General features: G+C 35.7%; 1 protein-coding gene across 2 annotated transcripts in view; it reads right to left on the minus strand.

The window, feature by feature from the left end:
- Nucleotides 1-27,779, minus strand: part of GABRA2 (gamma-aminobutyric acid type A receptor subunit alpha2) — a 113,958-nt gene that overhangs the window by 19,578 nt on the left and 66,601 nt on the right. For both annotated transcript variants that reach the window (XM_061191351.1, XM_061191350.1), the window contains exons 5-7: nt 27,362-27,444; nt 22,707-22,850; nt 21,517-21,669 (exon numbers count right to left, since the gene is read on the minus strand). In XM_061191351.1, the coding sequence (XP_061047334.1) occupies nt 21,517-21,669; nt 22,707-22,850; nt 27,362-27,444 (380 nt within the window). The remainder of the gene's footprint in view (nt 1-21,516; nt 21,670-22,706; nt 22,851-27,361; nt 27,445-27,779) is intronic.

A 27,779-nucleotide genomic window follows, 5' to 3' on the forward strand; every position in this document is an offset into this window, starting at 1 on the left:
TGTCCTAAAACCTAATTATCTCAAATTCCACTAATTTAAAATTTGTGAACTATTGATTATAATCTAGAAGAACATGATCGAAAGGTTAATTATAATGTAGACAACACTGTGAGGGATTACAAGGTTTTCTTTATGCTTACCTGAATACATCATGGATTTAATAAATCCAAAACTCACACCCCTTTCCCCAAACCCTTTGTATCTTGATGTCCCTTTCTCAATGAAAGGCCTCTGCAATCAGAATGAAGTCATTTTCATATTCTGTCAGTTTGGGCAACACATGGTTTCCTCTCCCTAGAATCTTTTCCTTGTCACACATCCTTCTTTTTTACCTAGCTAAATCCTATTTCTTCTCTTAAATTATTGAGTACCTACTTACTGCAGGTACTTTTTGTAGGCACTGGGAACATACCAATGAACAAAATAGCAAAGATTCCTGCACCTAAAGAATGCACATTGGACGAATGCTGCAGTACACACAGCTCAACTTGTTCTTTCCGCAGGATTTCATCCATAAAGGAAAAAAAATAGGCACCTATGACCTGGTCCTATGCATACCTCCATAGGTTGTGTCCTTTTTAAATTTTCTGTTGTTTTACATGACTGTATATCCCCAATAAACTATATGGATTAGAGTTTGTTTGTCTTCTTCTCCCCAAAATGTAAAAGTGTGCATAACAGAGGGTAGGAGATCATTAAATAGTTTTTTAATTGAAACTACTCCCCCAATGATCTGTAATTGATAAGCCTTTATTTATTAGGATAATGGCAAGAAATCTCTTCCTTCTTTTATAAAGCAAGTAGGCATTGAGTTCCCATTCTGTGCTGGGCTCTGTGGAGCTGTGAATGGAATGCGAGCCAAACCAAATCAGTTCTCTACGAGACATTTTTTCAAAAGAGCACAAAGTAACATAACATCACAAGTGGGCAGGGCCTATGATGAACTGTAACGGGGTGACCTACCTAGACGGGAATTTGGGTTAGACTTCCCCAGGAAATGAAGGGATAAGTTAAAATGGTCACCAGACAATGGAAGATAATACTAGACTGAGGAAAGAATATGCACAGGACCCAGCCCAGAGACATGGGGAAACACGGCATTGCGAGGCATGGAGAGAATCCTGCAAGGTGGGAAGGCAGAAGAGAAGGGTTTCGTGAAGAGGAGGCGAGAGGGGGAGGCAAGAGCCAGACTATCCAGGGCCTGTTTGATGGTGTTCAGGTGATATAAATTCTTTTCAAGAGCAATGGGAAAGCTTTACAGAGTCCATTTTAAACTGGTTAGTGACATGGTCAGTACTTCTTGTTTAAAAGATTACTCTGGCTATTGTTCCTCTATAGTTAAGGTGGTTGCTTTTTCTTTATTTTTTTCCAGCATTTTCTGTTTGCCTTTGGTTTACTGTAGTTTGAATACGATATGACTAGGTATGTTTATTGTTTGTTTTGATTTGTTTTGTATTTATCCTTCTTGGTGTTCTCTGAGCCTTTGGACCTATGGTTTGGTCATTAATACTTGGCAAGTTTCAGCCTGTTAATGTCAAATATTTCTTCTGTTCTTACTGTCTTCTTCTTCTGATATTCCAATTATGACTATGTTACACCTGTTAAAATGGTAGCACAGTTCCTGAATGCTTTGTTGTTTTGTTTTTGTTGTTGTTTATTCAATTTTCTTTTCCTGTTTGAATTTCAGTCTGTGAGGTTTCTAATGATATACAGACAAGCTCAGTGATTCATTCTTCAGCCTTATTGAGTTGATTGATGAGCCCACTAAAGGCATTTCTGTTATTGTGTTGTTTTTTTTTTTAATTTCTATCATTCCTTTTGATTCTTAGAGTTTCCATCTCTCTGTTTATATAACTGATTTCTTCTTGGGTGTTGTTTCCTTTTTCCATTAGAGACATTAACATATTAATCATAGTTATTTTAAATTCCTTGCCTAATAATTCCAACATCCCTGGCATGTCTGAGTCTTGCTCTGTTGTTTGCTTTTTCTTTTCCAACTGTGTTTTGTTTTTTATTTTTCCTTTTGGCATGCCTTCTAAATGTTTCTCCAAGTTTTATTAAGATATAATTGGCATGCATCACTGATAAATTTTTGTTGAAAGCTGATCATGTTGATTTGGGTAATAGGAACTGAGATAAATAGACCTTAAGGGTAGGATTTATGTTAACTTGGCTAGAGGTTGGCTGTGTTTAATGTTTGCTGTCATTATAGGTGCCACAGGATTCAAGGTTTTGTTGTGTTCTTGCTGTGGCTTCCCCTTTTGACTTTGGACTTCCCTAGTTATTCCTCCTCCCAGGGAGTCTGTGTCTTCAGCTCTTTCTGCTGTAAGCTGCTGCTATTCTACGGGCGTCACCTTGGCGTGGCGGTTAGGTGTACGGGAGGGAGACTGGTCTACAATCTTCTGATTAGATCTCAGGCTTTTAGGCAGCCCGTGTCTCAGACTGTAGCTTCACAAGTGTTTCTCCACTTGTACAGCTTTCTTCCCCATTCTGCTTACTCCTTGCAGCGGCTGTAGCATGCCCAATCTATTTCCTTGATACTCTGATCTCTGTTGATAGTATTCCATTTCCTCAAACCTCCTTAGGTGAGAGAGTAAGACTAGAGGGCCTTGCATGGGAGGACTGGCCTTCTGTCAGCTGGGATGAGGCTCTGGCCAAGTCCCTTCCCCTGGACATGGGCTTTGGCTCTGGAGAAGGCTCTGGGTATATTTCAAAAAGCTTCTTCTCCCTTGCCCTTTCCTCTGCCATTGTCAAGAATGGATATTTCTCAGATCTTTCCCTTGAGAATCTAGTGGGGTTCCAGGGAGGTAAAGCCCACGAATATGTGGGGATCCCCCATAAGACTGTGGCCTTAGGAGTTTCTTACTTTCACATGAGTACACGCTCAGTTTCTAACAATTCATGACAATGACCATTCAAGTGCCTCTACCAGATGCTTAAGCAGCATCTCTTTCAGGTAAAAAGAAAATCTTAGCTGTGTCTCTCAGTGTGTCTGCCTCTTCACAATTTGGAATGGCAGTTTGCCTGTCACCTTGATTCTTGTAGGAATGCAGTAAAAGCCCTTAATTTTCATTTGTTTAGCTTTTTCTTATTGTAAGGATGGGAGTGACAGCTTGCAAGCTCTTCACATGTCAGTGCTGAAACCTGAAGCTCAGCGCCTTGATTTTAATACATGATTTTTTATAACTTCCCATGTTATTAGTCATATGCATATTTTTTCTCTTCTGGGTTTCTGGTTGTGTCTGGGTAGTTGAGTTTGACAGTTAATCAGAAAAGCTAGGTAATATTTAGCAAGGTAATGAATCAATATAATATAGACAACCTTCTGGAAGTAAAGAATGAACTGATATCAGCAGATGACTGATAGTCAACAAGGCAAATTCATAAATCTCTGCATTTGGCCAGCGCAATTAAATTTGAAACAGATGCTCTAACAGTTCACTGTGTTCCTGCTAACTGCATCTTAAAAGAAGAACTTTGAAGACATATAAAAATGAATTATAATATAATGTCAGAGTATTGTTATATCACTATATCGACATCATTTAAAAATAGCTTGTTAAAAACAGGAAAATTCAAGAAATCAACCAAGTTTTTAATCATATGTACCTGATTTATTCAATCAGCTTGCCTGATATTTGTTCCCCCACTAACTGGCTTGATTATATTTTTGGCAAAAATATTACTTGTAAAATCTGGCCAAATTATTTAATGCTTCACTACAAGCATAAGCAAAATCATATTTGAAGATTGAAAGTAAGAAGAAAATTCATACAGTAATGTTACTGACCCTAATTTAACATCTATGCACACTAGTTGTTAAATTAATAAGATATTAAGAACCTTCATGGATACAGACTGCAATTTATTTGCAATCAGTGTATGTGAAAGTACATATACATACATGCATATGAATATTCAGGAACTCTGGGGCATCAGTGGTGGAGCCTCAAGCTATGAGGATCAATTAATATACCAAGTCTGTGTTGAGTGCCCCTTCCAGGTTATCAGAGAGCACCCTGAATATTCCCAGAACATAACATATCATAATATAAACCATTGTTTACCTTCCTTTCTCCTCAAACAGACTGTAACCTCTTTGAGTGTAGGAATAACATCTTTTTTGTTTACCTTGTGTTGCTAAGGTCTAGCAAAGTGTCTGGCACATATTTTCTAACTGAATGGATTAATAAATATAGTTTTGAAGCAAATACACCTATTTGTGTGGATATAGACATATATTATAAATGAGTGGGTATGTTTGTGTGTGTTTGGGGTTAAATACATAAATACACAAAAACAGTCTGATACTATTTTTTTCCCAGAATTCAATGACTAGGGAAGTGGATGCCTTGGAAGATTTGGGATTAAGAGATGTCCGATCATTTAAACAGTTTTAAGTAAATATTTTATGTGTTCCATAAGTCTAATCAAAATATTATATATGTAACATTATATATATATATATATACACACAAAATAGTGTGTACATAGTATATGGTGTACTATATACTATGGTGTACTATATACTAATATATAATGTGTATATATATAACATATAGTTATACATGTAATATATACATATATAAAATTATATAAATATACTAATGTTATGGTTAATTCTTAGAAAAGTTATTAAGCTAAGCACCAACTAACGACTATTCTCTGGAGTGAGCAAGTAGGAAAGCAGACAAGATAAAATGAAAGTACCACCTCATCCTCTCTCTCATTTAACAATTGTGGTGGAAGACATCCAAGGGTATGACTGTTGTGCTATCAGAGAGCTAGGCTTTCTCTTTCTTGTTTCTCTGCCATTTTTAAGGTAGTGCCCATGTCCTTGAGGTTGAAGAGGGCTTGGCCTGCATTCCAGCAAACAAGAGGGGAGGGAGAAGGAGGGGCACATAAAATATTTAGGTTCTTAATATCTTATTAATTTAACAACTAGTGTGCATAGATGTTAAATTAGGGTCAGTAACATTACTGTATGAATTTTCTTCTTACTTTCAATCTTCAAATATGATTTTGCTTATACTTGTAGTGAAGCATTAAATAATTTGGCCAGATTTTACAAGTAATATTTTTGCCAAAAATATAATCAAGCCAGTTAGTGGGGGAACAAATATTAGGCAAGCTGATTGCATAAATCAGGTACATATGTCTTTGAGAACTTAGTCATATGGCCACATCTAGCAGTAAGGGAGGCAGGGAAATGAGTGGGTGTGTACATCAAGTCAGTGTAGTCTTCACTTGATGTACACAGCTAGAATTGAGACTTCTAATGTTCTGTAAGTTATTAGGGAACAGCTAATCATCTCTGACAGATGGAGGCCTGTGATGCTCTAGGCACAGACTATATAAATTATCTGAAAAATTGGGAAAGGAAGAAAGGAGTGTTTTATATTAACCTTCTAACGTATCAAACTACCTACTAAAGCAAAACTCTACATACCTACATACACTGGCCTCCTGCAAGTCATTCCAATGGGCTTGCTTTGCAAATGCAGCTTTGAGACAGTCCCAAGGCCCACTTCCCAATATTTTGGTCCTATCGAAATAGAGATTCTAGACCTACTATTTCCATGCACATTCTGTCTTTTGACCACTCTCTTCTTTAGTTCTCTCTGTAGGCTATTCGTTACCACCCGTAGCTCGATTGTTCAGATTCCACGAGGTAACATAATTGCTCTTCTACTGCTCTTACTTTACTGTTCTCTCTGGGCAATATAATTTACTCTCATTTCCTAACGTGTTCCCACATGACAAATATCTTTAAGGATGTATCTTATGAACTCCAGTGCCAAATATCTCACTCTGGCCATCTTCTAGATATTTCTAATGGGCTCAATAAAAGTTTATTGAGCTTCCTATATGACATTAATTTTTTTTTTTAGATTTTTAAAAATTAATTAATTAATTAATTTTTATTTTTTATTTTTGTCTGCGATGTGTCTTCATTGCTGCACGTGGGCTTTCTCTAGTTGCAGCAAGCAGGGGCTACTCTTTGTTGCGGTACGCAGGCTTCTCATTGTGGTGGCTTCTCTTGTTTAGGATCACGGGCTCTAGGCACACAGGCTTCAGTAGTTGTGGCATGCAGGCTCAGTAGTTGTGGCTCACAGGCTCTAGAGTGCAGGCTCAGTAGTTGTGGCGCATGGGCTTAGTTGCTCCACAGCATGTGGGATCTTCCCGGACCAGGGCTCGAACCTGTGTCCCCTGCATTAGCAGGCGGATTCTTAACCACTGCGCCACCAGGGAAGCCCGACATTAGTTTTTTAATTAAAAATCTATCCAGTCTACTACACGTCTGCACTTTGTTATACATGAGTATACAAAAATATGAATTATATGCTCAGGGAGAATATAATCTACTGGAAGATGCAGATAATCAATAGGCAAATTTCACAGGTGGTGTAATAAATAACAGAGAAAATATGGGGTGCTCTGAAACTGCCTAAAAAGTACCTGTCCAAGATTTTGGGATCAGAGAAGGCTTCCTACAGGAAGTGATATATAAAAGGAAATTTGAAGAGTCTGAGGAATATGCTCAATGAAGAAAAAACATGTTCCTGGGTCTAATGTAGGTCAGTGTAGCAAAAGGTACCCTCACAACAGGTTGGGCTGGGGAGGCCCATGAAGGCCACATAAACATGGTAAGTGTTTCAGTCAATGGCTGTAACGTACAGTCATGGAAAAGTTTCATGCACAGAGGGTTATGTGACTAGATTTGAGTTTTAGAAAGATCACTCTTGCCACACTGTGTAGAATGGAATGAAGAATAGTAAGACTAAGGACAGAGAGGTCAGAGAAACCTTTTATAATAATCCCACACTGTTAAGTCCCATAGAAATCTCAAATTTTAAGGCTTCACAACTGAATCTATAGTCTAAGCCAAAACCTACCACATCTCCCATAATTCTCTATTGTAGGGAATGATGTTACATTTATCTAGTCACTCAAGTAGAAATTTAGGAGTATTCTGCAATGCCTAATTTCTCTCCCCTTCAGATTCACTATGTCCTGCATATTCTTCCTCCCTAGCTTCTCTCAGATCTATAACTCTTTCTCCACCAATATTCATTGTCCTATTCAGGCCTTCATTATTTCTCACCCAGATAATATCAATTGTCTTTTAACTAGTCACCCTCCATCACTAATACCATTTCAATCTATTTATACAATATTCTCCATAATTCTCCATAGTCTTCCCCTAAACTAAACATATTCTCCAATATTTATACAATATTTATACAATATTCTCCATAATTCTCCATAGTCTTCCCCTAAACTCAAATGCCTCCAGTTTACTCCCTCACTAAAATACCCTTCAAGCAGTTTCCATGGCTTTAGCGTGGAATGTAAGGCTGTACACGAACTGGCCTCTGTCTAACCATCCTTACAAACAAATGAATCCCATGCCTGAGATACACCGAGCAATAATCTGCTGTTCTTCATATGCTCCATGTTGCTTTTGATAATTACACACCCTCTGCTTAGAATATGGCCTTTTCCATGATGCTAATTTGCAAGGCTTGACTCGATTCTTCTGCCCTTGGGGTTTCTCTGACTTCCTCAGATTTAACTGCTTCCTTCTTTTTGCTCTTACCTTATTCTGGAATATTTCTCTCCCAGCACCTATGATCCTCTATATCACTTATTTATTTACATGTCTCTCTCACTCCTCCATACTCTGAGCAGCCTATAGGCACGTGGAAATGCTACCACCTCATTCAGATTCTGGCAAGAGTAAATCCTTATTTTTTGTTGGTTCATCAAATGAAATAATTAATTTAAAAATCTGTGAACTGTAACACTGGGAGACCATATTCACAAATTCTATAAGAAGGAACATACAGGTTAAGAAGCTAATAAGCTTTAGAATGAAACAGAGGTTTAATCACAACATTGTAATATAAATGGAATATAAAAATAGTGTAAACTGATGCCTTTTCCACTTAAATCGCATATCTTACATTACTCCAGATAGGATTAAAAAGTATCATTTAGGAGCACCTACTATATGCCACATCTTATTATAAGAACTTTTCATGTATTAATTTGTTTAATTCTCATAACAACACTGTGAGTTCGGTATTATTATCATCCTCATTTACAGTTGAGGAAACTGAGGCTAAGTGAGGCTGACTACCTTACTGAAGATCACACTGTTAGCAAGTAGTAGAGGTGGAATACAAACATGGGCAGTCTGCCTCAAAAGTCCACACTCTTCACTAAATTGTACTGCCTAGTCTATAAATGGTCTTCTCTTTCAAAGCCAAGTATATGTCCATATAGTGTATTTTTCAAAATCATGAATCTAACACTTCAGCCCCTAAGCTCTTTATATATTTTAAAGTTATATCGTGTATTAAAGTGTTTTGATTGCTTGAGAAGTGGCTATGCATAGAGACAATGTGCAGTAAAATCAGGCACGGATTTGGATTCTACTTCTGCCACAGCAGCTATGTGACCTTGCTAAGCTTCATTTCCATCTGTAAAATGAAAATGATTTATTTTGGTGGGAGGGGGATTGTTGAGAGGATAGAGTATGAGCATGTATGCCTGGTACATAGAATTGTCCAACAAATGTTAAATTGTCCTCCTTTCTCTCTCCCTCTCCCTGCCACCTTCTCTCTCTCAGCCTCAGTGACTTTATCTCTAAAATGGGAATTATGATATATTATAATATAGTATGTTATATACCTGAACATTAAATGATACATGTAAATGTCCCATTTGGAACCTGTCAAATAAAAAGTGCTATAGCTTCCCTGTTATTTCTGAGTTGTTTAGGCCCCCAATATGTAGATAAAGCAGCTAAGAATCCAAACCAAGGATGCAAGAGTCCCATCTAGTGGTGGTTTAAGAAAAAAATCAAGACACCTCAGGATTATACTGCTTAAATGGTTGCCTAGAAAGCCTTGGGCTATTTTGTTTTATTCATTTCCCACCTTGAGAAATAATCTAATGTGGCTCCCAGGGAAAGAGAAAGGAAAGCCTTGAACTGGATTCTTCTCTGTTCTTCCATTGTTCCAAGAATGTCCAAAATCTTTTCAGAATGGATCCACAGATTTCTGGTCTTGTTAAACTCATTATCTTCATTGCTGAACTACTCTATTCCTAGATTTCCAAAAGGATGTGATTCAGCTCCTCAGTTAGGCATGATTTGATAGCCTAATGCTATCAGATGGATTCAGCAGTGTCGTTATGACTTAAGACCAATCTCTAGCAAGAACACCCATCAGTCAAAATCTATTACATTTGAGAGGTGACTTCCAAGAAGTCTAGCATGGTTTACATCTAATCTCAAATGGTATCAGGAATGAGGTGGAAGTTCTGGTTAAGGTAAGGCTAGATCTAAAAATGGTTGAAAACAGCCTTTCTGGGATCCCTGCACCTCTGTTCCGTTACCCAGGAAAGTGCAATCCAGTGTAACTGCTAAATACCACAGTGATTGTTATGAACTAACTGCATGTCTGTGTTCCCCGCAGATTCATGTTGAAATCTAATCCTTGATGTGATGGAGGTGGGGACTTTGATAGGTAATGTGGTCATGAAGTTGGGGCCCTCATTAGTGCGATGAATGCCCTGATAAGAAGAGGCCAGAGAGTTAGCTCACTCTCTTTCTGCCATGTGAGGACACAAAGCCAGCAGCCTATAATGAAGGAGAGGCCTCTCACCAGAACCCCACCGTGCAGGCATCCTGATATCCAACTTTCAGCCTCCAAAACTGTGAGAAAGAAATTTCTGTTGTCTATTAACCACCGAATCTATGGTACTGTGTTAAAGTAGCTTAAACTAAAACAGTAATATTCTGATTTCATGAGTTTAAAAGAAAATAATATATTCAGTATGATGACAATAAGGCAATAAAAGAACAGACCACAGAAAACACCATCTTGTATAAACTCCCCACTGTTATCAAATCTTTTTATTATTTCAATCTTGTAATTGTATTGTCATAAAATGCAAGGTGACTGTTCAAATATTAATTGTTTTGGTGATTTCTTATAGCTCCCTGAGGTGATCTAACTAGGGAGGTATTATGTTATTTGTGATAAATAATGCATTATTAAATAATTTTTATCAGAAAAAAGTCACCCAAGTAGAAATCATTTCCTTGAAAGACTAGGAGGTATTTGAAAATAAACAATAGTTTTAATTTTTTTAACAGTTTAAAAACTAAGAATAAATATTCACTCAAAATTTTGCTATAGTGAAAATAAATATTTAATGATCTAAACCTGTTTAAATAGTAAAATAATCAGAGTAGAAAAATCTATTATTTTCCACTTTGTTATTTCAAGGCGTAAGTGAAGGGGAAAAAAAACAACTAAAAACAAAAACTAAAAAAAAAAAAAATCAAAACGAAACAATAACAGTAACAAAAAACCCTTCTCTTGAAGCACCTAAAATCTCCCTTATATATTCTATAAGGTTATCAAGCTTTCACAGATGAGTTCCAAGACAAAGTACATTATAAGAAATGGTTTTACAGAATGCAGTCAAAAGCAGTCATAGAATTCTCCACCTCAGATTAAAATTAAGCAGAAGTTTCTAATGACTAAGGTGAACCTATTATAAGTACCTATACTTTTAAAGACCTGGATTAACTAGGTTAATTTTGCTTAAAAATGCAGAATATGACACCAGGACAGGAGAGAACTTTGAAAAGTCATTTAATGCATTAGTTACTATACCATGATGTGATAGTATCAACTTCTGGCAGGAAATAGGGCAAGGAATCTGAAATACTTCAATAAGCAGCTGCTAATGCAAAAGTTAACTATTGCTCAAGTCTGAACATTCACCTCTAGTTCTGATCTATGTTTAGTAAGCCTGACTCTCAAACAGAAATTACCTATGTTTGAAGCAATCACCCAGGAGATTTCTGATTTCAAGCTCTAAAAGAAAACAAAACAAAAAAAAAAAAAAAAAGGAAAAAGTAGTTTGATGGCATAATGGTGCAGTAGAAAAAGTGAAAAGATTAGAGTCAGAGAGTGTAAGGTCAAATTCTTTCTTTGTTACTGACCTGCTGTCTGATAATGGAGTAGTCTCTCAATACTTTCGGGCTTCAAAATTCTTGTCTGAAAAGGGGGGATAATTACCTTCCTAACTGGGGATATATATTTTTTTCAGAATTAAATAATGATTAAATTTGAAGTTTCTAACACAGTATATAACCCATAGAGGTGCTCCAAAACGCACTTTAAATTTTTTTTCTCATCACTATGATCACATAGATTTCAGTGTAGGAAATGGGATTGGATAATCTGCCCTCATAACTTGAATGGTCATAACCGTATTGAAGTGATATTTGCATGTCCTGAAAAGAATCTAAAAAAAAAAAAAAATTCACTGACAAAATAAGAGCATACACTTTTAATTCTCTTCCTATGCCCTTACTAATAATCCATTCTCCTCAATCAAGCTTAAGCAGGCCACCTATATTCCTGGAACAACTTCTAAACCTGCCCCTAGACTTGGACCAGCAAAGCTTTCTAATCTTCCTTGCCATGGCTTATTAGCGTATTTTGCTGCAGTCACTTTCCTAATTGGCAGTGGCTGACGGGGATGAGTCTAACAGCAGGGAGGAGGGTGGCTGGTGGGCTGGCAGCTTGCTGATTAGCATGTGCTGCCTTGTGCCAAAGTCAATTCTGGGATGCCAGGTGTGCAGCCTGCTAGCACTCTGCAGCCCATGCCTTGTGGAAGACAGGGATTTGGAATGAGGTTTGCAGAGACTGTCTTTGCCCTGCACAGGCTTTCTGTTCATTGGTTTCATATCCTGCTACCACCCAGACATTCTCCTGCTGGCACTTTCTCCATACTTTCCAATTAAAACCGTCCATGTCTCCTTCTAAGACTGCCCCCATTCTTTTGCCTAGATAGGCTGAAGCTGTATCCAGGTGATTTTCTGATTTTCTCTCTCTTTTTAAAGTTCTTTTCAGCTTGATTGAGGTATAATTGGCAAATAAAATTGTAATATATTTAAAGTGTACAGTGTGATGAATTGATATACATTATGAAAGGATCCCCACCATAGAGTTACTTAACCTCATCTCACATATTTACCTTTTTTCTTCCTTTTTGGTGAAGACACAAGTTCTATTCCCTTAGCAAATTTCAGTTAGACAGTACAGCATTATCAACTATAGTTACCATGTTATACATTAGATCCTCAGACCTTATCCATCTTATAACTGAAAATTTGAACCCTTTTATCAGCCTCTCCCTAATCCCTCACACCCAGCCCCTGGCAACCAAGATTCTATTCTCTGTTTCTATGAGTTCAACTTTCTCTTTGCTTGGATTTTTTGCTCAATTCTTATGCAATGCTCTTTCCTATCTCTGCATGCCTTTGTCCATAGACCACTTGGATTCACAGCACATTCTACAGTATCCTTGGTTCTCAGAAAATACTCAGACTTGCTATTTGTTGAATATATAAAACAATAAAAGTGTATGTTTACTTTAAGATTTAATAAAGCCTGTACACATATTGTTTCAGGGATCCTCTTAGCATCCCAATGAGGTGGATAGCATAAGTTTTACATCTATTCATAGTGGAGAAAATCTAGACTTTACAGAGGTTACATGCTTGCTTAATCTAGAATTGGAATCAGAACCTGACAGAAGCTCTCTTCATTCTTGGTGCAATATTCTTTCAAACATGTAGTTAAGCGCTCAACATTATTTGCTGTTTTATTTAATAATTTTATTTATTATTATTAGTTGTTTTATTATTATTATATTTATTACTTCAGATCTTGATTATCTCTTTATTAAACTACAATAACCTCATTATTAAGGGACTTTCTCCCAGTAGGTGACTGGTTTCTCAAAAGTTGAAGTGGAATGTTCTTCTTATCTGCCATTTTTATGATCACCTATAGTATGTGTTTCATGTAATGGGTACAGAGCCCACTTTCTATAGAGCTTTCCTGAACTAAATGAAGAAGCATGTTTTTCACTCACCAATTCCACTGTAAAAAAGATATTTCTAATATTAAATAACTTGTCGGACATGCTGGTGGAGGGGAGAAATGCTCCAGAGTAGGACTAATGTTGAGACCTATAGGGAATTAGACAATGATGAGGGCAACAGGATAAAGGGAAGGTAAGCATGAGGGAAGGGAGGAAGAAGACTAGTGACAATATTGAGAAAGGTATGAAGAAAGCAGATATATTGGTAACTCAAAATGATAGTCTAATAATTAGATATTTAATATTTGGTTTTATAATGTATACAATTTACATAATATAGAATTTTAACCACACCCAAAGAGAGGTCAAGCCTTTGCTCTCAGCTTCTGGGATATGATTTCTAGGCCTGCAGTGTCACACTTGCTAAGAGTGGCTTTGCCTGGGGGCTTTGGTGCAGCCCAATAGTGACAGTTGAATTTAGGGTGGGAGTTTGGGAACGTGCCATATCAGCTCTACCTCCTGAGTAGCTGGAAACTGAGATCAGCCACAAGACCAATCAAACATGCCCATGTGACAGAGCCCCAGGAAAGCCTCTGGACACCAAGGTGCAGGTGAGTTTCCTGCTTGGCAATATGTGCTGTCACATTATCAATGCCAGAAAAGTACTGCTGTCCCTGACTCCATGGGGAGAGGCCAATGAAAGCTCTGCATTTGGTACTTTGCCTGGACTCGACTCTATGTGCTCCTTCCTGTGGCTGACTTTAATCTGTATCTTTTCCCTGTAATAAACCATACCTGTGAGTGTAACAGCTTTCAATGTGTTCTGTGAGTTCTTCTAGTGAATTATCAACTCTGAAATTGGTTTTGTGAACTCCCTGAACTTATAGTTAGTGTCAGAGTGATTGCAGCCCTCTGCCCTAAACTTCACAGTTGGCTAACCTATTGCAATGAATAAGTTTTATTGGCTTATTTTTTTTTCCCTGTATCCGTGCAACCTTCTTTTGGAAACAGCACTCTGATTCCCTAATTTTAAAAATTAGGAAAGTACCCCACTTGACACTTTTAGTCTCTATAATTTTGCTAACTTAACTCTCGTTGAACTCACAAATGTGTTTATCTATAGTATCTATCTATCTATCTATCATCTATCTAAAATCATTTTCCATTTACTTATTGCCTCAATTTAACCTACTTAATTGGCCATCAGCTTAAAAAGAGGTAAAAATAACTGCCCTCTTGAAATTTAAATTCTTGTCGGGGAGGCAAATTAAACAAAAATATATTTTTTTCTATAAAATATTGGAAGATGATATGTGCAATGGAAAAAAAAACATAGAATAGGACCAGCAAGAGCAGAAGATTCAGGATTTGGAAGCAGTTCACACTTTTATGTTAGATTGTCAGGTAGGTCTCTTCAAGAAGATGACATTTTAGAAAAGCCTGAAGGAAATGAAGGAATTAGCCACACAGGTATCTGGGAAAAGAGAAACCCAAGCAGAGGGAAAAGACAAACCTTAGAGGTGAATGGCTAGTATATTCATGACATAAGAAAGAGGCCTGAGTGGATGTTAGGGGAAGGGAGGTCATAGGAGGGGTGTGAACCTGTCCATGATGATTGTATCAGGGATAAGAATGTGACCCATGTCTAACCAGTAAGACTCAATTATGGGACTTTGAGATGGGATACACATCTAAGATGTTGTTTCTTATGGATATCTATACAAGCTCATGATTAATTAAGAATTAAGTTAACAAAGAGGCTTAAGTCCGCTGGACTTGAGCTTCATTTGACATAATAAAGGAGACTCGATTAAAAACTGAACACACACTGGCATATTTCACTTAAATACAGGAATATCAAAAATTCTGAAATTCCCTTCAAACAATTGAACACTGATGATATGAATATCAAAGAAGCTGGATAACTGCCCAGGTACCTCTTACTTATAGGTTTATAGAGTTCATAACTCCTAAAATATGCCATCTTGGGATATCCAACCTAAACTAAAACAAGATCTGACCACTCTTTACCTATTTATTTATAAGAAGGAGAGAATTAAGTATTAGATAATAAATAGTAATAATAATAGCAAATGATTACATAGAATTTACTATGTGCCAGAATTGTTCTAAGTGTTCCATGTGTCTATGAATGTATGTGTGTGTGTTGATTCCCTAAAATACCTCATGAGGTAGATATTATAATTCCAGTTTTACAGAGGGATGAAACTAAGGTACAAAGAGGTTAAAAAGAATTTCCATAGCTTACCTAATTTGACATAGAAGAGCCAGATTTTGAGCCAAGATACAAACATACCTTGGAGATATTACAGGTTTGGTTCCAAACCACCACAATAAAGAGAATATCACAATAAAGCAAGTCACATGGAATTTTTGGTTTCCCAGTGCATATAAAAGTTATGTTTACACTATACTATAGTGTATTAAGTGAGAAATAGTATTGTCTTAATTAAAAAATACTTTATTGCTTAAAAAATGCTAAGCATCATCTAAGCCATCAGTAAATTGTAATCTTTTTACAATAGTAACATCAAAGGTCACTAGTCACAGATCACCAAAACAAATATAATAATAATAAAAAAGTTTGAAATATGGTGAGAATTACCAAAATGTGACACAGAGACATGAAGTGAGCAAATGCTGTTGGAAAAATGTCACCAATAGACTTGCTTGATGCAAGGTTGCCACAAACCTTCAATTTGTAAAAAATGCAACATCTGCAAAGTGCAATAAAGTACAGTAAAACAAGATATGCCTGTGCTCTGATTCCAGAATATGTGCTCCTAATCATTTCATGACCTTCATAGCAAACTGCTATTTTTTCTTTTCTTTTTTTTTCTTATTGTAATAGAAACCACTAGCTGCCAATACAATATTTAGTCAATCATAATATTGGAACACTGAATTTATTCAGGGTGGCAATTTCTCAGACTCTCCGGTTATGAGACCAAGTTAGGCTAATAATATATAAATAGAGATTGCTTGAAGGGACTTCTGGGAAAGCTCATTAATGGCAAACACAGAGCTGGAAGAGGTCTTTTGCCCTTTTTTCTTACTCCTTCCTGATCCTGGATATGAACGTGATGCCTGGAGCACCAACAGCCTTTTTGGACAATGAAGCAAAACTCCATGCTAGGGATATAAAAGAAGAAAGATGAAAAGAGACAGACTGCCTGATGCCCATAATATTATCATATTAGTCTTGGAGGATCTACTTGAGGATTTTTTTCACATGAAAAAAAAGAAACACCTCATATCATCAAGCCACTATCTTTTGGATTCCCTAACATAAGCAGTCAAACTGAATCATGGAAATCTGTGATCTAAGTAGAAAAATGAGCAATCCAAACATATCCCTTCTGGAGTTTTAATTACTCCAAAAATATAAGACAAGCAGGTAAGTCACTTGCAAATGCAATGAACTTTGTATGTACAAACTTTGCAGTATAAGGCATTTGAACTCCCTGTACTCTTTTACCAGACAAACATACACCCTAACAGATGTTTGTTATTTGGTTTTAGTTCTTAATAGAAAAAACTCTCTATTCCATACTGAATATAATATTAAGACAGAAATACCAGTACATATTTCTTATATAGAAACTTATTCATATAGTCATATGTTCATATATTAATGTGTAGTAATATATTCATAGATAAACTTACTCATAAATTTGAAAAATGATTTGGCTTCAAATATACAAACAATAATTGGCAAACTCGTTATCACTATTCTTATTTATAGGTAGTTCTGAAGGATGTTAAGCAACTAAAAAAACCATAAGCCACAATTTCACAAAATAAGCTATATGTTTATACAAACACAAAATGAGGTTTGTACATTGCAAATACATTGTTTAGTCACAGGAGCCTTGAAAGCACAAAACCTGAGGTTTAAGGTTAGAAGTTTCCCAAGTGCTTTCTTGTACCGTTGGCAACAGAGAACAACTACCTCATCATAAGGGTGTTTGGTTTTGTTCAAGGGCAGACCCCAAGCATCTAGAACCATGTGATAAGTAGGTGCTCAGTAAGTATTTGTTGGTGTTGAATGAACTGGACGTGAGCACTCAGAGAAAGTCAAAGGAGGTTTTCCTCATTTATCATTGCAAGATACGTAGGCAGCCCCTTTGAAGAAATATCTTTGAAAAATATCAAGCTGCCCCTACAACCACAAAATAAATGCAATATAAAAAAAAAACTGAATAGATAAAACCCAATACAATGGAACAAAGTTTCTAATATCAAAGGGGTGCACATTCTAATTTCAACTCCTCTGCCTGCTGTCTTATTTGCTCTGTTTTCTTATTCTATTGATGGCATGAAGTCAGACCTCAAACGCTGAGAAATTTGGCATCTGTGTCCCAGGGCATATTAATTTCTTAACTGTAATAGTTGTTGTTGTTGTTGTTGTTTTAACTTGGGGGGTTACCCACCACAGAAAGCCTCTGAGGCAGAAGGAGGGCAGATGATTTAATGATATCTTGTAGACCTGATTTAATGGTAATCAGCTTGTAGATCTGACTGTGGATTCAGGGAGAGAAGTTTGGAGAGGGTAGACACTTTGCTTAGGTAACTGCTGTGCATCGGTCAGAGAATGATGTTAAGGAGGCAGAAAACAGTGAAAGATAGAATGGGGGTGGAGAATAAAGAGGCTGGGCAGGTTTCAAATCTCATTCCACACGGGATGTAGTATTTTTAGCTTTTACTTTCACACACATATACACATACACTCACATGGAATTATATTTATTACAAACTTTACACAGAATAACTTGTAGAGATAATACTAAGAATGCCTTTATCACCTAACAGTTTATATTTACATGACAATGACTTTTGGGTCCTTAAACCTGTATTGTAAATCATGCATACACAAATGAATTTACACATTCAAGTATAGCCTGGATTTTTAACTTTGTATGTGTTATTTCTATAATCAGTCTTTAGAAACTTTTGTACATTTGTTATAGTTGAACCTAGCAACCTAGATACTAACACATTCTGTTGATTCACTGTTAAATATTTATCCATCTATTTATCTCTCCTTATACTTAGGTAGTCTTCTATTGGGTTTTTTTTTAAACATATGCCTCTATATGATTTATGCTATAAAATCTCTGTCTTTATTTACCTCAATGCAATATTTTGTTTTCCTTACAACCTTTATTAAGCAAATACTTCATCATTTAATTTTATCTGATATGCTGTATATTTATATATAAATTTAGATCTTTCTGGAATATCAACTCTGTCCTAATCATTTCCTTTCTGTCATTAATATTATGTAATTTTCCCTAAAACTTTATTTTCTGTATTATTTGTGCTCTGAAAATCATGTATCCTTATTTTTCAAGTTATTTGAGTGGAAGTTTTCTCATATTTTTAGTCATATCAATTTTTTTGTCTTTGATTCAATAATTTGCAAATTTTGAAATAGATATCTAAGAAGATTCCTAAATCCTGGGAAATCCTTGGTGTGCTCATCAATGTTGTTTTTTTTAACTCGTGACTTAAAAATTATTTTACGGAGATGAAATTCACATAATATGCAATGAATTATTTTAAAGTGTACAATTCAGTGGCATTTATGCATTCACAGTGTTCTGCAACCATCATCTCTCTCTAGTTTCAAAACTTTTTTATCACCCTAAAACACCCTGTTCTTACTACAAAATCACTTCCCATTTTCCCCTGCATCCATCCACTGGTAACCACTAAACTGCTGCCTGTCTCTATGGATTTGCCTATTCTGGATAATTCATATGAAAGGAATCATACAATATGTGACCCTTTTCATCTGCCTTCTTTTACTTAGAATGACGTTTTCGAGATTCATACATGTTGTAGCATGTTATCAGTATTTAATCCTTTCTATAGATGAATAATATTCTACTGTAAGTATATACTATATTTTGGTTATCCATTCATCCACAGAAGGATATGTGGGTTGTTTCCATCTTTTGACTATTAGAAATGATGCTGCCATAAATACCTGTGTACAAGTTTCCATGTAAACATATGTTTTCATTAATTTTAGGTAATACCTAGAGGTGGAATTGTTGGATGATATGGTAATTCTATGTTTAACCTTTTGAGGAACTGCTGAACTGTTGTCCACAGAAGCTGTACCATTTTATATTCCCTCAGCAATATGAATGTTTCTATTTCTCTGCATTCTCACCAATATTTACGTCCTTTTGTTCTGTAAATTATTATGGCCATCCTAGTATGCATAAAATGTACTTTATTGTGGTTTTGATTTGTGTTGCCTTAATGTACAATGATATACATCATTTCTTGTGCTACTTGTATATTTTCTTTAGAAAAAAGTCCATTCAAATTCTTTGCCCATTTTTTAAAATCAGGTTTTTGGTCTTTTTGTCTTTGAGTTGTAAGAGTTCTTTATTTATTCAGGATATTAAACCCTTATCAGATTTATAATTTGCAAATATATTCTCCCATACGTAAGTTGTCTTTTGACATTATTGATAACGTTATTTGAGATACAAAAGTTTTCAATTTTAGTGAAATCCAATTTATCTATTTTTTCTTTGTTACTCATGCTTTTGATGTCAAACCTAAGAATCCATGGCTAGATCCAAAGTCATAAAGATTTATCCTATATTTTCTTCTAATAGTTTTATACTTCTAGATTTTACATTAATGCTTTGTATCCATTTGAGTTAATTGTTGTATCTGCAGTGAGGTAGGGGTCCAGCTTCATTTCTTTGCACATGGTGGTCATCCAGCTGTCCCAGCACCATTTGGTGAAGAGACTACTATTTCCCCACAGAATGGTCTTGGCACCCTTGTTGAAAATCCATTGGCCATAGTTGTTTGTTTGTTTGTGGACTCTCAGTTTTATTCCATTGGTCTATATGTCCATTCTTATGCCACTACCACACTGTTTTGAATAATGTAGCTTTGTACTAGGTTTTGAAGCTGGGAAGTATGAGTCCAGCAAATTTTTTTTTTCTTTTTCAATATTGTTTTGGCTATTTGGATCCCCTTGCAATTTCATATGAATTTGAGGATTGGAATTTCTGCAAAATAAAAAACAAGCCACTGGATTTTTTACAGGTATTGAATTCAATCTATAGATTGCTTTGGGGATAATTCCTATCTTAACAGTATTGTCTTCCTCTCAAAAAACATGAGATGTCTTTCCATTTAATTAGGTCTTCTTTAATTTCTTTCAACAAAGTTTTATAGATTTTAGTGGACAAGTCTTTCACCTATGTGGTCAAATTTGTTTCTAGGTATTTTATTATCTTGGATACCATTATAAATGAAATATTTTTTTAAATTTCCTTTTGAATTATTCTTTGCTAGTATTGAGAATAAAATTGATTTTTCTCCATTGATAATAAGAATAGCCAACAGTTATATAGCACATATTAAATGCCAGGCATTGTTCTAAGAGCTTACACATGTCTATAGTCTCAAAACACTATAGTCTATAAGATAAAGGTACACTATCTTAGCATGGCCTACAAGGACTTCCCATTAGGCCTCAAGCTATACTTCTATCTGTATGTATATCAACTGACACTGAAACAGCTCACTATCACTGAATACACTATGTTCTTTCATCCTTCAATGTCACTGCACACTTTATCCTTTTTTGGCTAGGATTCTTGTCCCATATCATCTGTCTGGAAAACTCCTACTTATCCTTCAAGAATTAGCTCGAATGTTGACTCAGCTACTTAATCAGTCCTTTTAGGGAGGATCCATGCTGCTGTCTTTTTTAATGGCTTGTATGTGCCTCTTTTATAATGATTTCATCTTGTGTTGCCATTCTTTCCTGCTTATTCTGGTGCCCTCCACTGTACAGAGATAGTTGAATGCAGTGCCCTCCACTGTACAGAGATAGTTGAATTTTATATGTTTTTGAACCTTTAGGGCCTGATGCCATATCCAACGTAGTAGATTCTCAATAAAGCTTTCCTAGATGAATGAGTGGACCAAATACACAAAGGTGATCTACTTTGTCACAAAATGTACTCATCCTAGTTCATATATCCAAAAAGCAGTAACCAAATTCCCCTGCATGGTTTAAATCAAGAAAATTAACTTTGTTATTAAACACACTACTGGTAGCGAATGAGGGAGTCTTTTTCTCCCTCTCTTTCCCGTCCTCCCTTATTCTCTCTCACTTAAAGTACTAAGGTTATTTTTGTTCATCTAAAAACCAAACAAAAAAAATGAAATGAAATAAAATAAAATAAACATAGCTTAGAAATATGGTACTGTTATACTTTACATTAAAACCTCTAAGAATATTCTGCTTATACTAACATGGAAAGAAACGTTGATAAGCAAAATGATTTAACAGAAAGAAGACAATGTAATTCAGAAGATTTGAGAACTTCTTATATTCCTTTTTAAGAGTGTGACACTGACTCTGTATTTTACCTCTCTGAGCCTCAGTTTCCTCATCTGTAAGGCAAAACGAATACTCCCTGCTCTGCACACCACAAACTACTGGGGTGAAGATCAAGAGAGATAATGCTTTTGAAAGAAAGCCATGAAACAAAATGTGCTGTACAGCAAAGTATGTAGTTATTCACTCACCAAACACAGTTCTTGCAGGCACAGATTCTCTGTTAAGCCAGAATGACACTTGGGAGAGAATGACAGTCATGATGCAAGGCAGATATGTCTGAATCACAAAATACCCAATTTTTCTTTTCAAGTGGAAATGAGCTGTCATTACGGTATATTCACCTAGAAGAAAAATTTAAGAAGCTTAAGAAACTGTAATAGTCAATAGTTTGAACATTTTGGAAATGGAAGGGATTAGGCAAAGAACAGTCCCTGATTTAAAAAAGGAAAGAATTTGCCCCATATATGACATGGGAAGTATATAACATTAAAATGCCCACTTAGCATAGCAAGAGTATTTAAAAGAAAATTTTCATATGACCAAAAAATTTGAATGGCATGTGTATCGTGTAGAATTTGTTTTTCTCTCTAGGTCATGCTTACTGACCAAGGGATACAGGATTCATAAATGCCCTCTGACCATGGATTATCTTACTTGCTCAGGTTCGCATCCCCTTTGGTCCCAACCTCAAGCCTCTGTTTTGACTGTTTCCAGTCCAGTCCTCTCCGGCTCTTTAAAGTATTGATCTCTGACCACATCTCCAAGACTGATCTCCTGGCCTAGATTTTCTACTTTTAATCTTGTCACCAATTCTGAATTTATGTGTTAATGTCTGCTCTAATATAGTGGGGTCAGTTCTATCTGATACTCATAGCTACTTTCCTTTCTGCTCTCTGGGTTTACATCTGCCAGATGTGAGATCATTCGTCCATACAGCTGCTTTTTCTTAGAAAGGGCTTTAGCTTTCCCACACAGACCAATAGTAATTATCCATAATCAAGAGTTGAATAGTCATAGCTTATCCAGAATAGGGGGAAAAGAATTAGAAAGTGAGGGAAATTGTAACACTGTGTGAAGGGAAAATTGGCTTGTCTCAAAAGACACACATGTTTTGAATTCGGAGCATAAGTTAGACTAGTGTTTTTTAAACTTTAATGCACACCTTGGTATCTCCTTGAAATCTTGTTAAAATGCAGATTCTGACTTAGTAAGGAGTCAGGCCTGAGATTCTGAATTTCTAAAAAGGTCCCAAGCACAGTCTGCTGCCTCTTCTTAGACCTCAGGCGCAAAAGGTTTTAAGCAAACTGACACATTTCCAACGACGTTAACCCATTAATCTTCTTAGGAACTAGCTTTTCTTTAGACTCATTTTACTAACCTGTACTGGATTTAATTGTCTCCTTCCCAATTGATTGGCCCAGCAGATCATACTGATTTAACCTAGAGCCATCAGGAGCAACTTGTACAGAATCAGATGCATTGTATGTCCAAATGTAAGTGACCTCCGAGGTTGTATACGCATCTGTAGGAAATCAGGAAAAAAATCTTTTTAAGCATTTTAGTAAGAACTATCAATAACATCCAGCATCAAAGTTTGCATATTTCATAGAAGTATTGTTTACTATAAAAATTGGTATTTTTTAGGGCAAAAAAGTGTCTTTGAAATTTACAACTTCAATATGAAGGGTGTGAAGCAGACCAAGAGAGATAACCATGACCACAGAGTATTTTCACTGTAACCACTTTGAGAGATGAAGAGCAAATTTCTCTTTAGAGCCTGCAAAAATCACTGGGCCCTGAGATGGTTAACACATCCTCCATATTCCCAAGGTAGTGGATGACGGCATTGCAGTAAACAGGTTATGAATGCCCAAGGCCCATTTAACCAGTTAATTTAGAAATAATAATCACTCATGAAAAACTTATGTCCATGTGAGAATAATGATGACATGTATTGTGTTTATTTTAGGTATTATTTTTGTAGTTAGTTTTGTAGGTTTTTCTTCAAAACGTTCACCTAGTTAAGAATTAAATGACTTAACTATCATAATACAATGCATTTCATTAGAAGAATGAGAATTTTGCAGAATATGCGAAATAATTCAGAATGCTATAGTTTCATAAGTTGAAAACACTTTTTAAAACCTGTTCATTTTAAAATTAATTAATGCACACATCTCACCGAACTATACTTGCATAGCATCCTAATTAAGCTATGGATTGGCAGGAGGAGACAAATCACATACAGACCAAGTATAATTTTCTGATTTATTTGGCCAAGGATACAGAACTAAGCAGAAGTGAGATGACTCTAACGCTGGAGGGCAGGCAGCCTATCTTGTCTCAGTACTTCTCTGGCCCTGGCATTTCCCTTGCGCCTGTAGGGGGAACAGCTGACCTCTCCATGCGGGCAGAGTCTCTCCACAGTTGAATAACCAGACAATTCCAGCTGTACTACTGACCTTTCAAAGAACTTCTATGCACTTTTGCTCAAGGGAATGTTTAGAAATGTTAGTTACTCCTGGTCCTTGAGCAAAACTCAGCATCACAGTCACATTTTCAATTGAGGGAGAGAAAGAACCAGCTGTCTCCAGCAGTATCTCTGCCTCTAGCTCTCCAGGACACTGGAAAAGCTCATTTACCTGCCATCTAATAGGTTTTCTAGGTTAATACCATTGTTCTGGGGTGGTCCTGGTACTTACCTTGATCTAAAGTCTGTGATTACAAATCCATTCCCACTTAAGCATTAGTTACAATAAAGTGAATGTTGTGTCTTATTCACTGTGTGGCCTTTTAATGACATACTACAGTGTTGTCTGGTTTTCAGAATGTTACTAGTAAATGTTAATATCAGTGAAATACATGTATACACCTACATTCACAAATAATTATATTATGTGAAACAATTTTTGAAATAGCATTCTAAAAAAGTATGTATGTATGTATATCATTATACATACTTCATATCATTATATGTATGTATATATGTATTTGTTTTAATAGCAGATCTATTCCTACAGCTTGCATATGAATGAATTCAGTTACCCTAAAGTCTAAATTTTTATTAATTAATTTCAATTAGTTAATCATTGATGATTCTGCTGTTATGTATAAATAAGTAACATTAGTAATGTGTATAACTAGCAATGCATTTGCAGATCATCAAGTGGCCTTCTCTTCAATAAAATTTCAAATGACACAGAATTTAATAAACCAAAAAGACATCACATGCTCCAGTTCATATCAGAAGGCCTCAGAGTACTCAGTAGTTGTGGATCTTAATAAATTATGAGGTTTTATTTTAAGCAATTATAATAATTCCACTTTTGAATTTTGATGTTTACCTTTAAACATAAATAAGAGAAGATGAAACTCTACAAACATAGGTGACATTTTAAAGAAACTAGTAAGAGACTAATGGGAGGGACTCTATCTTACTCATATCTATACTTCTTGCACCTGGCACAATGCCTGTCATGAGGAAAATGTTCTCACTTCATTCTTGCTAGATTAATCAATAAACTCATAATATTTTAATTCTGCTATTTACTGTTACGAAAGATGGAAATCTGGATAGAAGCCTAAGAATATGTTAAAGAAAATGACTGATCCTGCCCATGTCTTTTATAAAAAAGCAATTATTTAATTTCATTTTTTAGGCAGGAATGTTTTTTAGATTGGGGGTCTGGTGAGAGAAGAGAGAGCATAAAGTTATGCAATGCAGATTAGAGGCATTTCCTGGCCTACCAACACACATATAAACTTGGAGACCATTGTGATTTTTCAGTGAAGTATAAAAGGAGAGAAAGACAAATTTCTTTATAAATTCCATATCTAGATTAGGTTTCCATTAAATAATTTTATTTAATTTTATGCAATAATCCATTTTGAGTCCTAATCTGCATTAAACATCAAATGCATGCTGACCGATTCTTAATATTTGATAACCAAAACAATCCCCAAATCATTTTTATCCAAAAAGAAAATTTATAATTTCTTTTGGGATAATGCCCAGAATACTCTTAGATTTCCATTCAGGAAGTTTTAAATCAAATTAAACAGCAAGGAATTATATAAAGATGTGAGGCAACGGGAATAACGCAAAACGAAAATGAATTCAAAATTTTAAATTAGTAGAAAATATGCTTCTTTTATTTGAGAACAATGATAAAAAGTTCCAGAAATTCTATCATTTGTGGGGACACAAGGGAGTTTTTTAAATAAGTGAGGAGTAAATGACTAGAAGAAAAAGTCATGGCTGCTTCTGCTAAAATTTGTCATGCCAGCATTTTAAGTTTTGGGTTGGCTTGTTAGTCTATACACCATGCTCGTGTCCATACTGTTAACACTATGTCTCAAGTACCTACTACTGGCAAGGATAAATAAAAGAATATACAACTTTTTTACTCAATGTGTCAGAAAATAAATATAGAGAAAACTAAACAAAAACAATTGCTTCAATAAAAAATGCCTAACAGTAAGCTCTGTGTGTTGCCTGCATCACTTCTAGATACAGAAAACCATATTCTCAAATGTACAATATTACACTACTCTGAAGATGCACTCTAAGGGATTTTAAAATTTCATTTAAAATATTTTCAGGTGTATTTATTTCAAATTCAGAATTGAGACATCATACGTCATTTATATTTGGTGTCTTAATGGCACTAACTTGTCCACTGAAAAGTGCCTTTCCTTCTTAGACCATTACTGCATCTTGAATAAATCCTTTCTTTGGTATGAAGGCTTTTCAGTTTTCTATTTAATGCCATTTATGCAATGCAAATGAGTTTTTCTCTGCTGCATCTGCTGTAGTTTTTCCAGCATCATGTTTACTTTTATAACATGATTGACTATCTTAAATAATCTTCGAAGAAGTGCCAGTACCGAAGTGATAGTTTCCGTGGAAAGAAAAAAGGCTTTATAGCTAAACAAAGAGGAGATTCTCAAAGAAAATAGAGAGCTGACCCCTTTCGTAAGATTGAACAGAACAAACAAGATTGAACTTCTCATTCCACAAAACTATGGCCATCAATAAAATTAGAGGGTTTTGCATTCATATTAGCCACCATTCTTCTCTTTTCTTTCACTTGATACAGTCTGTGGGGAGAAGGCACATTATTCAGTCATACATATTTGTATCAGGTGAGAGTACTGCATTTCTATGAAAGAGAATGAAAAGTCAAAACTGCCCAGAATGGACAAAGATGGAGGTGCCAGAAAGAGCAAAGGTTTCTGAAAAGGTCAGGCTATGGAACACACAAAAGAGAGAAGCTGCTTAGCTGTGTCCATGAATTTATCCTGAACCTGCCCTGAATGCCTTGTGGGCCTAGGGAGATGATTTGACCTTCCCTCTTTTCAATTATTCTGGGAGAGCTAATGCTTCTGCTTGACATATAAGATACAACCTCAGTGACCTAAAGAACAGCCAAACGCACAGAGCCTTTTCTGAAATATTTTATGTACACAGAAAGCGCCCACATGTAGCAATCGACTTACATCATCTCCTTCAAATTTATTTTAGAAAGAATTTGTCCTTCCATTATTAGAAAGTAGAAAGGTAATTAGAGATCCAGCTTTTTTTTTTTCACCTATTCTCTGTTGCCATTTGCAACAGGCTGATCGCTACTTTAACAAACAATTGAATCTATCCTTAACATTTCATTCTTAGTTGAAAAAAAGCCATTTATTTTGCATTTTTAATGAGTTAGCACTTGAAAAAGAAGGTAAATGACATAGTCCTGACCTTCAAGGAGCTCCCAGTCTACTTTTTCACATTGATAAAAGCACAGGGTGTTCTTTATTAGCAGTAAAGCAAATGACAATTAAACACAATGATTAAGATATGATATTTGAGAGTACAATAGGGCTAGCCAATTGATTACTTGAGGGAAATCAGTATGTTTTTTATTTCTGCATCTTATTGGGCAAGTATTAAGCATCCCATCATATGAGAAGAAAGTATACAATTAAGTTGTGCTGCTATCCCTGATTTTATTGACCCAAAACATGTACCTTCATCCCCATACTTACAGCTGCCAAATTTCAGAGGACATGAGTGGGCATCCATTGGAAAATCCTCCAAGTGCATTGGACATTCAGCTTGAACTGTAAGCCTAAAAGTCAAAATTTCACTCTTTGTTTACATAGATTGTCAAGTCAAGATAAATCACTACTTATTGTGGTCAACAGAATTAATGATGAGGTAGGACCCTCATTAGGGCATCTGATGAGGCTAATTCACATTTAAATACGCTTTTGTTCTTTCACATTTAGGCGATCCTTCAGAAGACATTTGCACCTACAAAATCTGAGCTCAAGTAACAATATTTATTTAAAAATATACTTTAAGCATTTTGTACTATATGGTTAGTTAAGAAGTTATGTACACATTTTTGAAAGTTATTTTCCCATTAACTTCAGTATTAACATTTGAAATCTTAAAGAAAAA

This window comes from Eubalaena glacialis, chromosome 5 (assembly GCF_028564815.1).
Source record: "Eubalaena glacialis isolate mEubGla1 chromosome 5, mEubGla1.1.hap2.+ XY, whole genome shotgun sequence".
In the NCBI taxonomy this organism is placed as follows: Eukaryota; Metazoa; Chordata; class Mammalia; order Artiodactyla; family Balaenidae; genus Eubalaena; species Eubalaena glacialis.